Source organism: Orcinus orca, chromosome 7, assembly GCF_937001465.1.
Source record: "Orcinus orca chromosome 7, mOrcOrc1.1, whole genome shotgun sequence".
Lineage (NCBI taxonomy): Eukaryota > Metazoa > Chordata > Mammalia > Artiodactyla > Delphinidae > Orcinus > Orcinus orca.
Window position 1 is genome coordinate 101,342,022 of NC_064565.1, and position 16,459 is coordinate 101,358,480.

Below are 16,459 nucleotides of genomic sequence, written 5' to 3' on the forward strand. Positions count from 1 at the left end.
CAGAAGTAAGACAACAATATTTTTTTTAAATTCTTGAGACAATATTTCAGTGCTTGACTGGATATTTGATATTAATAAATTTTTTTTTAAATTTAGGCATGACAGTGGAATTGGGGTTATTTTCTTTTCTTTTCAACTGTCTTCTTTACCTTTTAGAGGTGTATTCTGAAATATTTATGGATGAAGTGACGTGTGCAATTTGCTTCAGAATAAATCATTGGGAAGGGGTGTGTCTGAGTGAAACAAGATTGGCCATATGTTGATAATTGTTGAAGCCATGATGAGAATAGGGGTTTGTTATAAATTATATTTTATACATGTTTAATATACATCACAATAAAGATTTTTTTTCAAATTCTTTCAGCACCAAGCTGTGATTAAAGTAAAAATAGCTTTGTAATTTTAGAAAAGAGCAAAGAGATAGGTACTCTCTAATTCTATCTCAGTGTTTCTGCTGACTTTCCACATGGATTTAAAATAAATGCAGTTTTACTTATATGCCTACTTGTAAGGGAGACTTCCTTGTGGCCTGCAACATGTAGGCAGGTACTTTGAGATATTATTCCCTATTCCCAACTTAAGCAACCTTATTTGCTTTTCCTTGCAGATTTTGATGGAGTCCTCTATCATATTTCAAATCCTAATGGAGACAAAACAAAAGTAATGGTCAGTATTTCTTTGAAATTCTACAAGGAACTTCAGGCACATGGTGCTGATGAGGTAAGTTCCACATCACTTTTCCTTGGGACTCTTTTTTCCTTCTCACCTTTTCTTGGTAGCTTGCCACTCCTAGAAGATCCACGGCACTGAGTCATCCCTACTGGCACGGGCCACTCTGGTTGGCTTGCTCACCTAACCAGGGGCTCTTGACTCTGTTTCCCATAGTCGTAAAGAAGGGTGTTTCCCAGAAAGAGTTTTGGTTCTTTGCTTGCCTGCTTTTTACTCTGAAGAAATAAAGATGTTCTCTAACCAATGAAATCAAAAACAGCTTTAGTTCTCAAAAAATGGAGCAAAGAATACTTTTCCTTGACCAATACAAAAATAACTATCACAAGACTGAGATGGGTTCTGTTCTATTTCTGTTACATTGTGAAGTAGGTATATAACCTCTGACCTGTTTCAAGTTTACAATCTTAATTTCTTATTTTGGAAATTTAGGCACAAATCTGCCCTTTCAATTTTTAAATTTAATGCTCTTTAGAGCTGGCCTCTTTAAGTTTCTGCTCTTCTTTATGACTACCTTAGGGGAAATAAGAAAGGGTGTCCATGCGTTTTGAAACTGATGGCCATGCTTTATTCACTGGCTTCTTTCAATGGGTTTGGTTCCTGTTGAACTATGTTTGCTCTGGGGAGAGCCATTTATGGAAGAAAGAAAATGCTATTACACCAGTGTGTGCACGTTGTGGTTGGGTCTCAAAGCAGGAAGTATGACTCAGTTCCTGAATCAGTTTTCAAATATCTTTTAGTTTTAACAAAGTAGGTTCTCCTTAATCTGGTGAATGAAGATACAGTCTGGTGAATGAAATCAGATATATTTTCTTTCTGATTGAGAGTAGTAGCTTTTGACTTCTTTAAAATTTATGTAATGAAAAAGGCTGTTTGCAAAAGAGTATAATCAAAATCTTAACAATAAAAATTAAAATTGATGTTAACCATGAAGAATACCAAGAGCCATACACCGTCACTTCCCTTCCTTCTTCATATGTGATTGGTTTGCCCTGTAAGTTCAAGGGTAGAGCTAAAACCTTTTCTGATTTGCCTCATAAATTCAAGGGAAGAAGGATGGTTTAGAGAATTTGTATTCAGGGTTATTTTACCCGAAAAGGAAGAGCTTCAGGAGAAAGACCTAGTCTTTTAAAGCATTTGAAAGATTATTAATTATATAAGTGATACTGGCTGACTCTTTACCAGGTGAAGAGCAAGGGGAAACAAATGGCATTAAGCTGGCTGGGCATTAGATGAAGTAGAAGACAACTACCTGGAAAGAACTGTTGAACATTTGAACAAACAACTAAAAAATTGTGTGATCATTCTCCCTAGATAGTCCTCTCTCTTTAAAGATATAGGTGCAATAAGAACAATCCTTGGGAGGGAGAGAAAGTGTTAAGCTAGATTTCTTAAATCTCCTTTCCAGTCTGTGCTTTCCTTATGGTAGAACTCCAGAACACATTGCTATTCTCGTAGGTACCACAAGGGTCAAAGAAACAGCCCCACCCACTCAAGTGGGTGGAGTACGTAACATTGGCAGTGTTGGGGCAGAGTGCACAGTAAATGGCTCCCTGGGTTGGTTAAACAGTGACCAGCCTGGGATAACCACAGGAAGCTTGTTACTTTGTCACAGGCCCTTTTTCAAAGCAGAAAGCCTCAGCTGCTGGGGTGGGAAGGTCTGAACTTCTGGTGGCCTGTTAAAGGAGGGGGCACAAATTGAAAAGTGAATCATGGTTAAAAGTGCAAGTGAAGTCAGCAGGGAAGCACTGGCTGGTTTTGCCAAGAGGAGGGCGCAAAGGAGTTGAATGTGGTGTAATTTTGGCTCTAAAAACCTCTTAGATCTCAGAGTATTAATTTGGTAACTTGGAATTAAACTAAATCTTAGGTGCTGTGGTTTCTCCCACATCTGATTTTCCCTTCCTCCAAGTACACACAGTACAGAATTGTAGCTAGTTAAAATTGTTAATGGGATACGTGTGTTACTTTATTTTTCCCCCAGACAGTTAAGGAGAAGTGGTATATGGGACACCTGAAGGTCAACAGACTCTATGACCTTGAACTTCTCCCTTTAGTTCCTCTTCTGTAAAAGAGATACCTTACAGTGGCTGTATGGTCACCAAATAGGAACTACATGTGACATTACTTATCTTTTACCTTTATACAAAAAGTGTGGTCACTGATTCATGCGGTGAGGTCCACCCTATTATCCAAGTTTTGCACGTTGAGAATTTCTTCCAGCTATAGGATAATGATTGATATGTGGAATACTAAAGAATATTTAAGAATGGAGGGAAAGAACCTACCATGTGATAATTTTTTTAAATGGGACGTGAAATAAATGGTTTGCTCCTGGTTTGTTTGTTGTGTTTGTTTTAAATAACCTAGAGAGTACATTGAAAATAAGATTAGAAGAAAAGCATCGACATTTGCTCATATCTATTATGAGTCCCCGGATGTCAGAGATGGGCAATGAGACCACAGGAGTGAACGAGACAGAGGCCCTGCTCACATGGACCTCCACTCTAGTGCTGCCTGTGTTCGCAGTGCTTTTCGCTGGCTAGTGGGATCCTTTAAAACACACATGCCACTCTTACAATTAAAACAAGTTTGTACCCTTGTTCATTTTTAACTTGGTAACTTGTCTTAGATTCAGTACCTCTTTTTTTGATAGCCCAGAAAATGCAAGAGAATCATTAGTGTGTTTGTGGTGGCATAGAGTTAGAAATTGGATGCCTAGAGACAAAACCCTACAGCCTGTTATACTACTGAGGGTTAATATATTGGCCTCAGTTCTACCTTCCTATAAAATAGTGATGACACCTTGCCTCCCTAAGTGTAAGGTTTTAAGGAGACATAGTAATAAGCCCTGTCAGTGTTTTGCCCCTTAAACATATAAAGACTACTAAATACTGAGAGGTTATTAAATTCTAGTGACTTTAATATTTATTTTTTTTCTCTCTTCAAATAACTGCCTTTCTTCCGCTTAATATGTCCCATATAACGTTTAAGTCAGAACTGTTCCTTCCCGAATAAAAAGTTTGTTTCTTAAACCATGTCAGCCTAGGAGCAGTTTCTACCAGGGAGAGCAGTCATACCGGCAGAGAAAAAATAAGAAGGTGTAAAAGGGGCTCTTGTTTTATCATTTACTCCAAAAAGCTGGGAAGTAGCCAGCTGTTTGTTGGTTTTGAGAAGAAGACATTTAGAGAGTACAAGCTTCTGTGGACCCACCAGCATAAATAACTGGCTAAGTTTCAGTTATCCATTGCTTTTTGTCTTTTAAAAAAAGATGATGGTGAGCTAAATAATTTTAAAGCATACAAGATAAGCAAGCTAACTGGAATCAGTTCCCGACAGTTCTGGTTGTATCTCGTCATGTAACGGGTGTGACTGAGTCCGAAAAGAGTAAAGGGTGAACCTTGATTGAAACACAGATCCTAGACCAACCTTTTGGAGTTAATTGCAGTTCTGTGAGTGATTTGCTTGGTAACTCAGATAAATCTGCTTCCCCCTCTATCCAGTTTCTCATTCGCCATTTGAAACTTAGGAAGAACGCTGGCTTAGGAAAAGCTTAGCCAGCACAGTGCTTTGAAAATAATGAAATTATCATGGACTTTGAATTAACCTATTTGTTTTTGTGTTTTCTAGTTATTAAAGAGAGTGTACGGGAGTTTTTTGGTAAATCCAGAATCAGGTATGTAGTAATGTGAGCAGCTGTGGGATGACATAGAAAGAGACCTGTCCTTTTTTGTGCTGTGCTTTTTTAGCCAAAGGATTTCATTTAAATGTTAATTCATCTTACAAATATTTTTGCATGAGTTCAGTTCCCACTTCAACTCTTTCCGTAAAAATAGCTTTTAAGGGGTTTGCATTGTCCAGTAATGGTTCACATTATTGTTATAGTCACACAGAGAATTGATGTATGCCATTTTTAACATTTACTGGCTAAGGCCTAATGACTCTCCCTTAATGTTTCAGCCAGAGGGCCACCTTTGTTTGCCCGTGATGATTAAAATGCCTTTTGAGAAGACTAAGCAAACATTGAGTCTCCCTCCCAGCCCCTAGTAACACGTTTGTCTGTACACTGTACATTTGGAGAGGGAAAAGCAATATTCACAACTATTCTCACATTTTCAAGTAACAAAAATTTCAGCCCCTTTCATCTGTTCTGATCAGTGATCTCTGCCTCCTTCGTGGCCAGAGGTATTGGAAAGCACCATGGCCGTCCTTGATTAGAACAGCTATGTTACACAGCTTTAAAGGAAGTTTAAAGTAGAAAAAAATAAACAGTATTTTTATCCCTATGATTAAGTGGTAGTTTCAAATTCTGAGGTGTCTAGCCGGGGCCGCATAGTCAGGACCAAGTTGTAAGACTGTTTGAACATAATATTTGTTACTCAAATCCTGTGACTGTGGTACCTTGACTAACAAATCCTTCTAAAAAGGAAGGTGTGTCTGTCTCTTTTAACAAGTTACTTTAAAAACAACAACAGGGCTTCCCTGGTGGCGCAGTGGTTGAGAGTCCACCTGCCGATGCAGGGGACACGGCACGGGTTCGTGCCCCGGTCCGGGAAGATCCCACATGCCGCGGAGCGGCTAGGCCCGTGAGCCATGGCCGCTGAGCCTGCGCGTCCGGAGCCTGTGCTCCGCAACGGGAGAGGCCACAACAGTGAGAGGCCCGCGTACCGCAAAACAACAACATGACACCATCTCACCATTCCCATTAGAATACCTTCCTGTGACTCTTACGTGCTGCTTTGGAAACAAAATATCTAATAAAGAAAAAGCGCCTTTGGAATGTAACTTGCTACTAGGAGTATTTATGGATGAGAGCTTTGCACTCCTAAAGAATACTGAAATGTGTTAATCCCCAAATTGATGGTCCAAACGTATCTCAGAAATAAAAGCCAAAAGATAAATAACACTGTAGGCTTTAAGAGGAATCAAGGAATTTCAGAAAGAAAGGAAAAAAAAGAACTATAGCAGAAAAAGCATAAAGGAACTCTCAGACATGCTTGTCACCGCTCAGATCCTAAAATCTATCAGAACAAGCAGAGTATAACTCAGAGAGCTTATGTTTCTGTCTCTGGGCCTTCTCTTCCGCTTTCTGTGCTAAAGCACACGCTACCAAATTGCAGACCTTGTGTTCAGACAAGTGCAAAGTATTAAAAGATGTGAAGGTAGCATGTCTCTTCCTCTTTTTCTATGGATTTATCTAGGCAAGTTTGGAAAACTCAGCAGGGCATACTAGATTTTTACTTTTCTTCAGTATGTTCTGTTCATCATGTCAGAAGCCGTACTTAAGTCTGGCTTCAGTTATAGTTTTATTTCGTTTGTTTTATTTGGCTTCTTAAAAATAGCAAACCTCAAGTTTAAATATTTTCTTTTTTAATCTAATCTTGTGGTCTATTTATCTGGTTTTCAGGTATCCAAAATGGAATGGTGATTGGTATTATTTAATATTGGAGTGCCAAAAATGTGCTAAGCACGATCTAGAACAGAGATTTAGATAGCCAGCCAGTGCTCTCAGTGAGGATAGATCCAACAAAAAACACAGACCCCAGGAATGCTTTTGGAAAAAAATTAAATAATAACAAAGTATAGAGGTCTAAGATACTTGGAAATGTGAAATCTATACAGTTCTGGCAAAATTATTGCGATCAGTTGTCTAGAATATGAAATGATCCTCGGTGATGTACAGATACTCTTGCAGAATCATCTATAGGTTTTTGGGCAGGTATTATTTGGCTAGATTATAAAATAAAGCATCCCAGCCTTGTTGGAATTTGTGCTGGACACGCTATAAAGGAGGCAGAATAGTGTAGTGGTCAGTACACTCGGACTTCAGTCTCTGTTCTGCCCCGTTTATTGATGACCTGCTATGTTCCAGGCACTTTAAATACTGTGTGTTCTTTTAATTCTCCCAGCAGCCTCCCCCAACTCACCACCCTTTTTTTTTGAACAGATGCAGGAATTGTAGAAGTTAGGCAATTTGTCCAAGGCCAGAAGTGTCAACGCCAGGATTTGGACCCAGTTTTTGTTCAGCTCAAGAAACAGTTGCCTCCACCTTTATATCATGCTGCATTTGGCCTGGCACTTTGCTTCTTTGAACCTCTTTTTCCCTCTAAAATGAGAATAACCATATTCTGGCCTACCTATTTCGAAGAATTCTTTTTTTTTTTTTTAATTTTATTTATTTATTTTTGGCTGCGTTGGGTCTTCGTTGCTGCACGCGGGCTTTCTCTAGTTGTGGCGAGAGGGGGCTACTCTTCGTTGCAGTGTGAGAGCTTCTCATTGCAGTGGCTTCTCTTGTGGAGCACGGGCTCTAGACGCACAGGCTTCAATAGTTGCAACACACAGGCTCAGTAGTTTTGGCTTGCGGGCTGTAGCGCGCAGGCTCAGTTGTGGCGCACAGGCTTAGTTGCTCTGCGGCATGTGAGATCTTCCCGGACCAGGACTCGAACCCGTGTCCCCTGCATTGGCAGGCGGATTCTTAACCACTGCACTACCAGGGAAGTCCCCAAAGAATTCTTATGGAGATCAAATGAAGTCAAATATTTTAAAACACCTTGAAAATTTTACAGGGTACACAAATCTATTGGGGAGGTATATGTACCCTTTTTTTCCCCTTTTTAGGTTTTTTTCCCTACCTCCATCCTCAGGGTTTGTGATAGCATGTAAGCAGGTATATTTTATTATCAAAAAGCAACCCAACTGCTGGCCGTGTTGGCACTTGGCATGTTAAACCTCAGAGGAAAATATGTAACTCATATTATAGCTTGATAGCATCTTCAGCCCCCTTCACAGCTGTGTCTGGAACATTAAATTTCTAATGAAGTTTCCAGGATTATGACTTCCTCCCATTCCTTATTTGTAATCAGTCATCTTTGATATTGATTCAAATTTTTGCATATTATCTGTTAATTAGCTATATATATATTTACAGTAATTCTGCAAGAATTAAGATTTTTTTATTTCATCTCATTTGCCCTTTGAAGTAAATGGGAATGGAGAGCTTTCTACCTGGGTTAAAAGTATAGACATTGAGACAAAATAAAATGTCATTAGAACCTGTAAAGTTTTTTTTAATGTAATTGTTGGGTGTTTTTTTTCCCCTCCAGGATACAATGTCTCTTTGCTATATGACCTTGAAAATCTGCCTGCATCCAAGGATTCCATCGTGCATCAGGCTGGCATGTTGAAACGAAACTGTTTTGCCTCTGTCTTTGAGAAATATTTCCAATTCCAAGAAGAGGGCAAGGAAGGAGAGAACAGGGCAGTTATCCATTATAGGGATGATGAGACCATGTGAGTATAGAATTTGGTCCTGAAGCCTGGTGTGGCTGTCACGCATGCTTACTGAAAGTCATTCGGCTAAGTCAAACCTTAAACTCTATTGTGTGAATCCCCCAAGTGTCTTTCTCGTAAAATTTTTTAACCCAGGATGTAAGTGTTGAGGGGGAAAGGCCACTTCTTGTCTGAAGATACTGAAAGTTGGCAAAAGATGAAAAGAGAATCCAGTGCTCTCCTTGAAGGCACCATCATTTTGAGTCCCCTTCAGTAGTATAGCTGGATAATCGGGAGGCAGAGGGTGACTGTAGGTTCTGTGTTGTTGCAACTCTTGGATCGTCTACATGCTATGAGTCTCATAGTATATAAAGGAATACATTCTTTAAAGTGGAATTCTGAGAATCACTAACTCTGGATTCCATGTCGGAGCATGTAGACAAGTTAATAACATCCACTTTGGGCGATTTTCATCTCTTGCCTCACATAGGGCCTGCATTTATTTATTTATTTATTTTGGCATGCATTTATTATACTGACTTTGTTGGCCACCTTGTTTTATGAATTAACAGAGTCGTGACTTTACCCTCCTACTTCACTTGTAGAGCAAGTTCTTGACAAAACCCTGTTCTGGTTCTGTACTCACTCTCATGGGTTTTGTTTCCCTCAGGTATGTTGAGTCTAAAAAGGACAGAGTCACAGTAGTCTTCAGCACAGTGTTTAAGGATGACGACGATGTGGTCATTGGAAAGGTGTTCATGCAGGTATGGAGCAGACATCTTGGGGGGGAGCCATGGCCTGGTGACTTACACCTCGTCATCAAAGCACACCATGGGCATAGAACTGGCAGCTCCTTTGATTAAACAGCCCCCATCAAACTCACTGAATTTTTTTTCTTGGTGGATTTAGCCCTTTTGCAGCACTGGACTAGAGGGTGAATTGAATATTAAACATACTGACAAAATGACTGAATATTAAGCATCCTTCCTGCCGCGGGGTCTTTAATTTAAAGCTTGGTCACATTTCCTGCCCTCTTATGTTTCCTCAAGTTTCTAGCAAGGTCTACTGGCTTGGCTTAGTCCCAAATAAAGTCTTTTTAGAATGGAATCTAGAGAAAATTCTTAAGTAGTAGGTAATGCATTAATAGGGTAGAGTTGTCGAACTGACAGTGATGAGAAGGGGCCTGAGTTTGACCGAGGCCCCCATGGAGGGAGTGCCTCCCTCAGAAGAAGCTCATCTACTAGAAGAGTAATGGGTTTAGCAGGACATTTTGTAATTGGATTTCTGGTACGGTTGGACTCAGGTCTGACACAACACACCCGCTGTGGCTTTGTCATGCTGTCTGCTAACCAGTTGCTGGCTTTAGGATGTGAGAGCTCATTGGTGAAGTGGTATCCTGGCTGGTTTCTTCTGAGATGGCTCAGCATTCAAAATCTAGTACAGTGGTTAAATTTCAAAACACTTGTAGGTTCATTCTGTTCCTTAGCAGGGTGAAGAGGTTTAAGAATTCTGGGACAGAATCTCTTTTGCCAGGTTAGGTTGAAAGACAATTGTGCTTAATATAGTGAGAATACTTTATGTGTAGCCATTCTAAGTAGCTAGGGAAATCTTCAAAAAGGATATTCTCAGTTTGATCCATCTGTGGTGGCTTTTTGGGTTTTTTTGTTTTTATAAATGTATTTATTTTTGGCTGTGTTGGGTCTTTGTTGCTGCGCGCGGTCTTTCTCTAGTTGCGGCGAACGGGGGCTACTCTTTGTTACCGTGTGCAGGCTTCTCATTGTGGTGGCTTCTCTTGTTGCAGAGCACGGGCTCAGGTGTGCGGGCTTCAGTAGTTGTGGCTCACAGGCTCTGGAGCACAGGCTCAGTAGTTGTGGCGCATGGGTTTAGTTGCTCTGTGGCATGTGGGATCTTCCTGGACCAGGGATTGAACCCACGTCCCCTGCATTGGCAGGTGGATTCTTAACCACTGTGCCACCAGGGAAGCCCATGGCTTTTTGTGTTTAAGCTAATTAATCAGAAACTAATTTTGTAGTCCCTGTGCAGAAAAATTGGAATATTGACGCAGCATTTGAGAGTACTCAAACTTACGAAAGTGTGTGTGTATATACACATATATATAGATATGTATATCTTAGGTCCTAAATGTACGCCTCAGGCAGGCATTTCATGCGTTTCTATGCAGAATTGACAGGGGAATTAAACGCAGTAGCTCAGAAATTGGGCTAAATCCAGACTGACAAGCTAATTTTAAAAGCTATGGACTATATATTTAGATTTGGCTGTTTTTTTACCAGTCTTGTTCCATTTTATTCCAGACAACATCTTAACTTATTTTTATACTTTAAACAGATCTGATCTTGGAGAGTGTACTGGAGATTTGTTCCTTAGGAGAATTTTGTGTGTTCTTTTTTGCATGTGAACTTAAGCTCTCCCTCAAAGTACATGTGGTAGGGCACTTCTAAAAGGAAAAAGAAAGTCTGCATTTTTGCACTGACAGTTTCTCCAGTGAGTGATGGGGCTGGCACCATGTGAGAAGGCAGTGCTCAGGAAGCCATCTGCCCTGCCTCCCTCTCCAAACTCAAAGGCTGAGGTAATTTATTTGAAATGACCATAGAAAGCTGGACTTATTTGGCTGGTTTTCCCCTCCAGAATAAATCATCTGATCATTGTCCTGGGCCTAGTTGTTTTAAATTTCTAGGAGAAGGGAGAACAGTGGATGCCCAGCACAGAGTGTTGTGACCTGGGGAGGCTGTTTGCAGTTCCTTGTGGTCACTATCTGCTTGCTGCAGGTCTCTGTTTTCTCATGCCGGCATACGCACCTCCAACCGGGGCAGAGCACAGTCCCTGCTTTTGTCATTTGGCAGGCAGACTTAGAGGGATGCTTATTGCTGCCGTAAGGAAAAAAACAGGGAGTTTCCATTCCCCACTCATAAGGATGTCCCAGTGCTCGGCTTTGGGGCATTATCTTTGTAGGCGTGTGAGCTGAGCACCAGGGAAAATCTGGTAGATATCCTCATTTCAACGCTTATTACCTGAAAAGCAATAGAAACAATAGTTACCCTTTTGGACATTGGAGTATGGTGAGCTAGGATTTTTTTATATTATTAGATCTTTAAGTTAGTTCAGTAAGTAAGAGAAGTTAAGTGGAAACCACTGGTTTCTCCATGTTCAGAGACAAGACAGAAGCAGTTTGCCTCTTAGGCAATTGTGAAGATGCCCCTTTTGAGGCCCCTTGCTACCTGTATACATGTGGGGTTGTATCTATAGGATATTTTCCTGAACTGGGAACACTGATTCAAAGTGAGTAATTTTGGAGGGCATTGCCAAACTCTTCTCCATAGAAGTTGTACCATTTGCCCTCCCACCACCAATGCATGAGAGTGTCCATTTCCCCAAAGTGTTGAACTTTTGGATTTCTGCCAATCTGACAGGTTAAAAATGCTATCTACTTTTCTTATGAACAAGGTCAAAACATCTTTTTTTATGCTGCAGGCTATTTGTTTCTTTTTTCCTGTGAAATGTCTCTTTATGTCCCCTATGCATTTTTCTGTTGGGTTATTGATCTTCTCAATTTCTTCATATGCTAGGGAGATTAGCCCTTTTTCTGTGATAAGAATTGCAAATATTTTTTCCAGTTGGTCGTTAGACTTTGTGAGTTGTTTTTGTTGTTGTTTTGTTTTGCTTTTTCCCCATGCAGAACTTTATTTTCACATAGTTAAATTGGTCAACCTCTTATGGCTTCCAGATTTTGAGTCATAGTTAGAAACTCCTTCCCTACTGCAAGGTTATAAAGAAGTTTACCTGTATTATTTTCCTGGTGTTTTTATAGTTTCATATTTTACACATAAATCTTATTACCTGTGTGGAGTTTCTCTTGGTACATGGTATGAAAGGTGGATACATCTTTTTTTCTAAGTGGCTACCCACTGGTCCCAGCAGCAATTATTTAAAAGCCCATGTTTACACTACTGATTTTAAGATGCTACCTTTATCATATACTAAATTTCTGTGTATATTTGGGTTTATTCTAAACTTCCTGTGGTCAGTTGTGCTTTGATGGAGGAAAGAAATAGTATTGTGATGTTCAAAAGACATCCCAGCTGGAGGGAGAAAAAAGAGGCAGTATTGCTGATACATATGTAACAAAGACACTAAGGAAAAGAGAGCTGCTGGTTGGTGGGTTGATTGGCTTTTAAGTGTTATGTAAGAGAGAAAACCAAGGAGAAACATGAGATTGCCTAAAGGATAGCCCCAAATCAGATGTATATTGTTAACCAAGTCTGAAAGGTTTGAAATGTATCACTTTCCATATACAGAACTGTTGAAATGCTGCCAAGTCACCACAGGCTTACAAATACTCCAGCTGGTTGTGAATGCCACGTGTACCAGTGAACTGGAGCCTTCAGGAAGCTTACTAAACACAAGAAAATACTGGCGGGCAGTTATTATCTGTTCTGTTTTCTCCCCCGAGGCTAAAGAGGAAAACTGACAGAACTTAGAGAACCTCCCAACCCAGTTGCAGAATGAAAGGTGTTTTCTAGAGAAGGGCAATCTCACAAGCTTTGCTTTAAGAATTTCCATTTTGAATGATCTTGGATCCTTTCCTCCCTCTCCAAGTATTTTTCCTTTGGGGAACAAAATTCAAAGGGGAGCTAACCTAACCCAGTGATGTTAATTTATTTCCCACCAACCTTTAGAAGCCACGCAGTGAGCTCAGGAGGCAGGGTGGTGAAACAGGCGAGATCCCAGACTGGGCATTAGACCTCCTCAGGTGTTATCCTTCCTCGTTTACTGAAGGCTTGCTGATCAGTGCGTATTCTCCTACCTGCAAATGGAAACATAGTCCCTGCTCCTTTACAGTGTCCTGACACTGGCACTGAAGTCAGCTAGGGTAGAGGTGCTTTCTTTCATTCAGCAAGCCATGTGCTAGACAGCCTCTTTGAAGGGCAGAGGACTAGATACAGAGATGAATAAAAGCAGGATCCTTGGCTTGAGGAACTTTTACAACCTGGTGGGGAAGCCAGATGCATTAATGAATAGTAAAGTATCACAGTAGAGAAAAGACATGGGAACCCTGAGGGGAGAGCAGCCAGCTACCCCCAGGCTATTGGAGATAACGTTATAGAAGAGGTCATATCTGAGCAGCAGTAGAAGAGCGTTGCAGACCAAATGGCAATATAACATGCTTTCAGTATACTCATAAAACTCAGAGACCTTGGAAAGCCTTTGGTTCCATCCTTCTGCCATCACTCAGAGAATTTGAATCGGCGGTTTTACTGGCATGACTGGAAAATCTAGTCCTGTTCTTGCAGATCTGGGTTGAGACAGGGATTCATTGTATCACTTGTCTATTTACACAGGAATGTATAGATTGGGAAAGCTTGAGATGTGGAGATTAGAACATGGAAGGAATGGCCTGGTGTTTTACTTCCTTAGGCATTTTTCTGTAGTTTAGTGAGGGTGGATACATTTTGTCAAGGGTGAGCTCTTATGCAGGGTGGTGGTGATTTCATCCACGGCCATTCTAGAGCGAGAGTCAAAAGTCGGACTTCCAATTCTCATGTCACACAGTCTCCTTTTCTCAGTGAACACTAAGACTGCTCAACTTCTTTAACATTGTTGTCTTCTCCCAAGAAGGGCTTAAATTTGGTCTAAAGTTCTCATTGATGAATTATAAACAGTAACAGGGTCTAAGTTACCTCAGTGAAACAAGACTTGTGCAAGGGCTCAGAGCCCAGAGAAAGCATAGTATTCATGAAACTGGAAGAAGTGGAGGTGGGGTGAGAGGAGGGATGAAAAATTGGTCAGCTCATAAAGGGCTTTGTGTGCAATGGTTAAATGAGTTAAGACTTCAGCTCGAAGTCTTTTTTTTTTTTTGGTTTTGTGGGGACTACTCTTCGTTGTGGTACGCAGGCTTCTCATTGTGGTGGGTTCTCTTGTTGCGGAACACGGGCTCTAGGCACCAGGCTTCAGTAGTTGCAGCACTCGGGCTCAGTAGTTGTGGCACACGGGCTTCTGTAATTGCGGCTCACGGGCTTAGTTGCTCCGCGGCATGTGGGATCTTCCTGGATCAGGGATTGAACCCATGTCCCCTGCATTGGCAGTCGGATTCTCAACCACTGCACCACCAGGGAAGTCCCCAACTTGAAGTCTTACGCTAAAGCTTGGGTTCCATTCACCCAGAAATTTTTTAAATTTCCTGAAAAATGTAACCTCTTTTCACATTAAATCTAAAGAGACTAATAAGCAGTAGTCATTATCCTGAATGTAATCTGGTTCTCCCAGTGCTTTGCAATTTGCTGTCTGTTTAGTCTCAGAAGTAATTTTATCACCTATGTTCTTCCAGAACCAGAGAAAGGCAAAAGGATTAACAGTGCTTTTCCACACTCATTGAAGATCAGGCTTGTTAAGTACTTTGTGATCTCTCCTCTGAATCTGAAGTGCATTGATAGCACTCAGCACTTGTAATATTTCCATTAGGTGTAGGTTATTATTAGCCTCTGCTGGTCAGAGGGCTCAGAGGTCACACCCATAGGGCACACCCTGGAGCGTAAGTTGCCGTTCATCTCACACCAGATTCTCTTCTGGTTGCTTTTTGCTTCATCCTGGCAGGAGTTCAAAGAAGGACGCAGAGCCAGCCACACAGCCCCACAGGTCCTCTTTAGCCACAGGGAACCTCCTCTTGAGCTGAAAGACACCGATGCCGCCGTGGGCGACAACATCGGCTACATTACCTTCGGTGAGTGGGGCGGGTTGCCGCGTTTGCGCACCTTGATGGGTTCATACTGCAGTTGAAGTGGTTAAGGGGGGCGGGGGTGAAAGCAGGCATATCGATCATTCCTGTTGCCGCTGCCATGACTGTAGGAGGCCTGCCACGCACGCTAGTACAGGTCGAGTGCTATTTTTATACAGTAATCATTTTCCTTTTTTCCCTGTTTTTCCTAAATCCTAAGGAAAAAAGTGTAGCCTGTGATAGCAAGTGTGAGGAGTTAGGGCCATGTAAGCATTGCTAAGCAGCTGGGTGGGAATACTGTGTCCTTTGGCGTTTCTTGGTTTTTTGCTGATTTAGACCAGAGCTCCAGCCATGATTCACTTACTCCACTTTCCCCCTGAAAAAATTCACATGCTACCCTGTTACAGTTGCTTCAGCCTAGTGAGCTGGCTCATCATCATAGCTGACGGTTTAGAACCGCAGCTTGTTCACCCACTGCCCCAGATGCCACTAAAATGTCCCCCTTTCTGGAGTTTTCTTTAATTCACCTCAGTGCTGAAGGTGCACCAGTTTATCAAAGATGAGCGAGTTGATTTACCAGGTTTCATTAAATCTAAGGTACATTGTTTTTTCACGTTACTCTCTGAGTTTGGCACACAGCTCACAATTCGCAGCCTGCCACAGTTTAATTTGGCAGCATCTCTCTTTATGGTACCTAAACTGATGGTAAACTTACAGTCATTAGCATCTCAGCACCTTTGCAATGTAGTTATCTCCTGGCCTGGTGCTCTTTTCTCTCAGGGCAAGCTGACAAAGGGGTCCCACCCTTTCTTATGAGGCATTCCTTTTCATTTCAACAAATCTTTATACTTGAGGATTTTGCTTATGGTGAGACCACTGAGTAGAGTGGGTGCAGAAGATAGAGAGGGCTCCAGGGAGCCAGAAGGAGAGGTGTGCAGGTCGGCCCAGGCGCAGGGCTGAGTGACTGCACAGGGCTTCAGGGGGTTGGCGGCAGGGGGGCTTTTCTCAGCCCCCAGCCAAAGCAGCTTCTCCTGCCCATCCTCATCAAGAGCGCTCAGATCCTTCTCCCTTGCTGTTTGGTTTTCACCACAGACTACATGACCCTCTGTGGATCTAGTTTATCTGAAGACTTACTCTGCTTCAGCACCAAGGACCTAGGACAGGCAGGCTTTGTTCTCTAATCCTGATTGCTCCACAGTCCACCCAGGTAGCCAGTAGTGTCATCCTCCAGAGAGACTGCTGAGCTGCAGAGGCAGGAGCTCATAGGTGTGTGGCAGAAGGAGTAGATTTCACAGTGCACAGCCAGAGAATCCAGACCTGGAATGAATGCCAGGGCCAAACCCTTTCCCTGAGGAGCTCTGGTTTTCGACCATGATCGCCTCCATTTGCACTCACTGGCAGGAAACCCTGACAAAGCCCAGGCATAATGAAATGAGTGGACGGTCCTTAAGGAGGGAGAGATGGAGCTGACTGTAGGCTGCTGGTCGTCCCGCCCTTTGGCATTGGTGTTATTAGACCCTGACGCCTTGCCTATCCCCCTCCCCCACCGCCGCCCAGTGCTGTTCCCTCGCCACACCAACGCCAGTGCTCGAGACAACACCATCAACCTGATCCACACGTTCCGGGACTACCTGCACTACCACATCAAGTGCTCAAAGGTGAGTGAGAGCAGCTGCAGCGCCTCAGTGTCCTGTGCTCTGGGTCATTCTCTCCACCAGAGCTGATGCCGTAGAA

The 16,459-nt window shown here is 41.9% G+C and overlaps 1 protein-coding gene across 3 annotated transcripts in view; it reads left to right on the forward strand.

The window, feature by feature from the left end:
• Positions 1-16,459, forward strand: part of ARPC2 (actin related protein 2/3 complex subunit 2) — a 42,140-nt gene that overhangs the window by 9,643 nt on the left and 16,038 nt on the right. The window contains exons 4-9 of one of the 3 annotated variants that reach the window (XM_049712648.1): positions 608-720; positions 4,354-4,399; positions 7,827-8,013; positions 8,663-8,756; positions 14,605-14,731; positions 16,241-16,383. In XM_049712648.1, coding sequence (XP_049568605.1) covers positions 608-720; positions 4,354-4,399; positions 7,827-8,013; positions 8,663-8,756; positions 14,605-14,731; positions 16,241-16,383 — 710 coding nt within the window. The remainder of the gene's footprint in view (positions 1-607; positions 721-4,353; positions 4,400-7,826; positions 8,014-8,662; positions 8,757-14,604; positions 14,732-16,240; positions 16,384-16,459) is intronic. The other 2 variants (XM_012533236.3, XM_049712649.1) reach the window with 2 other exon arrangements.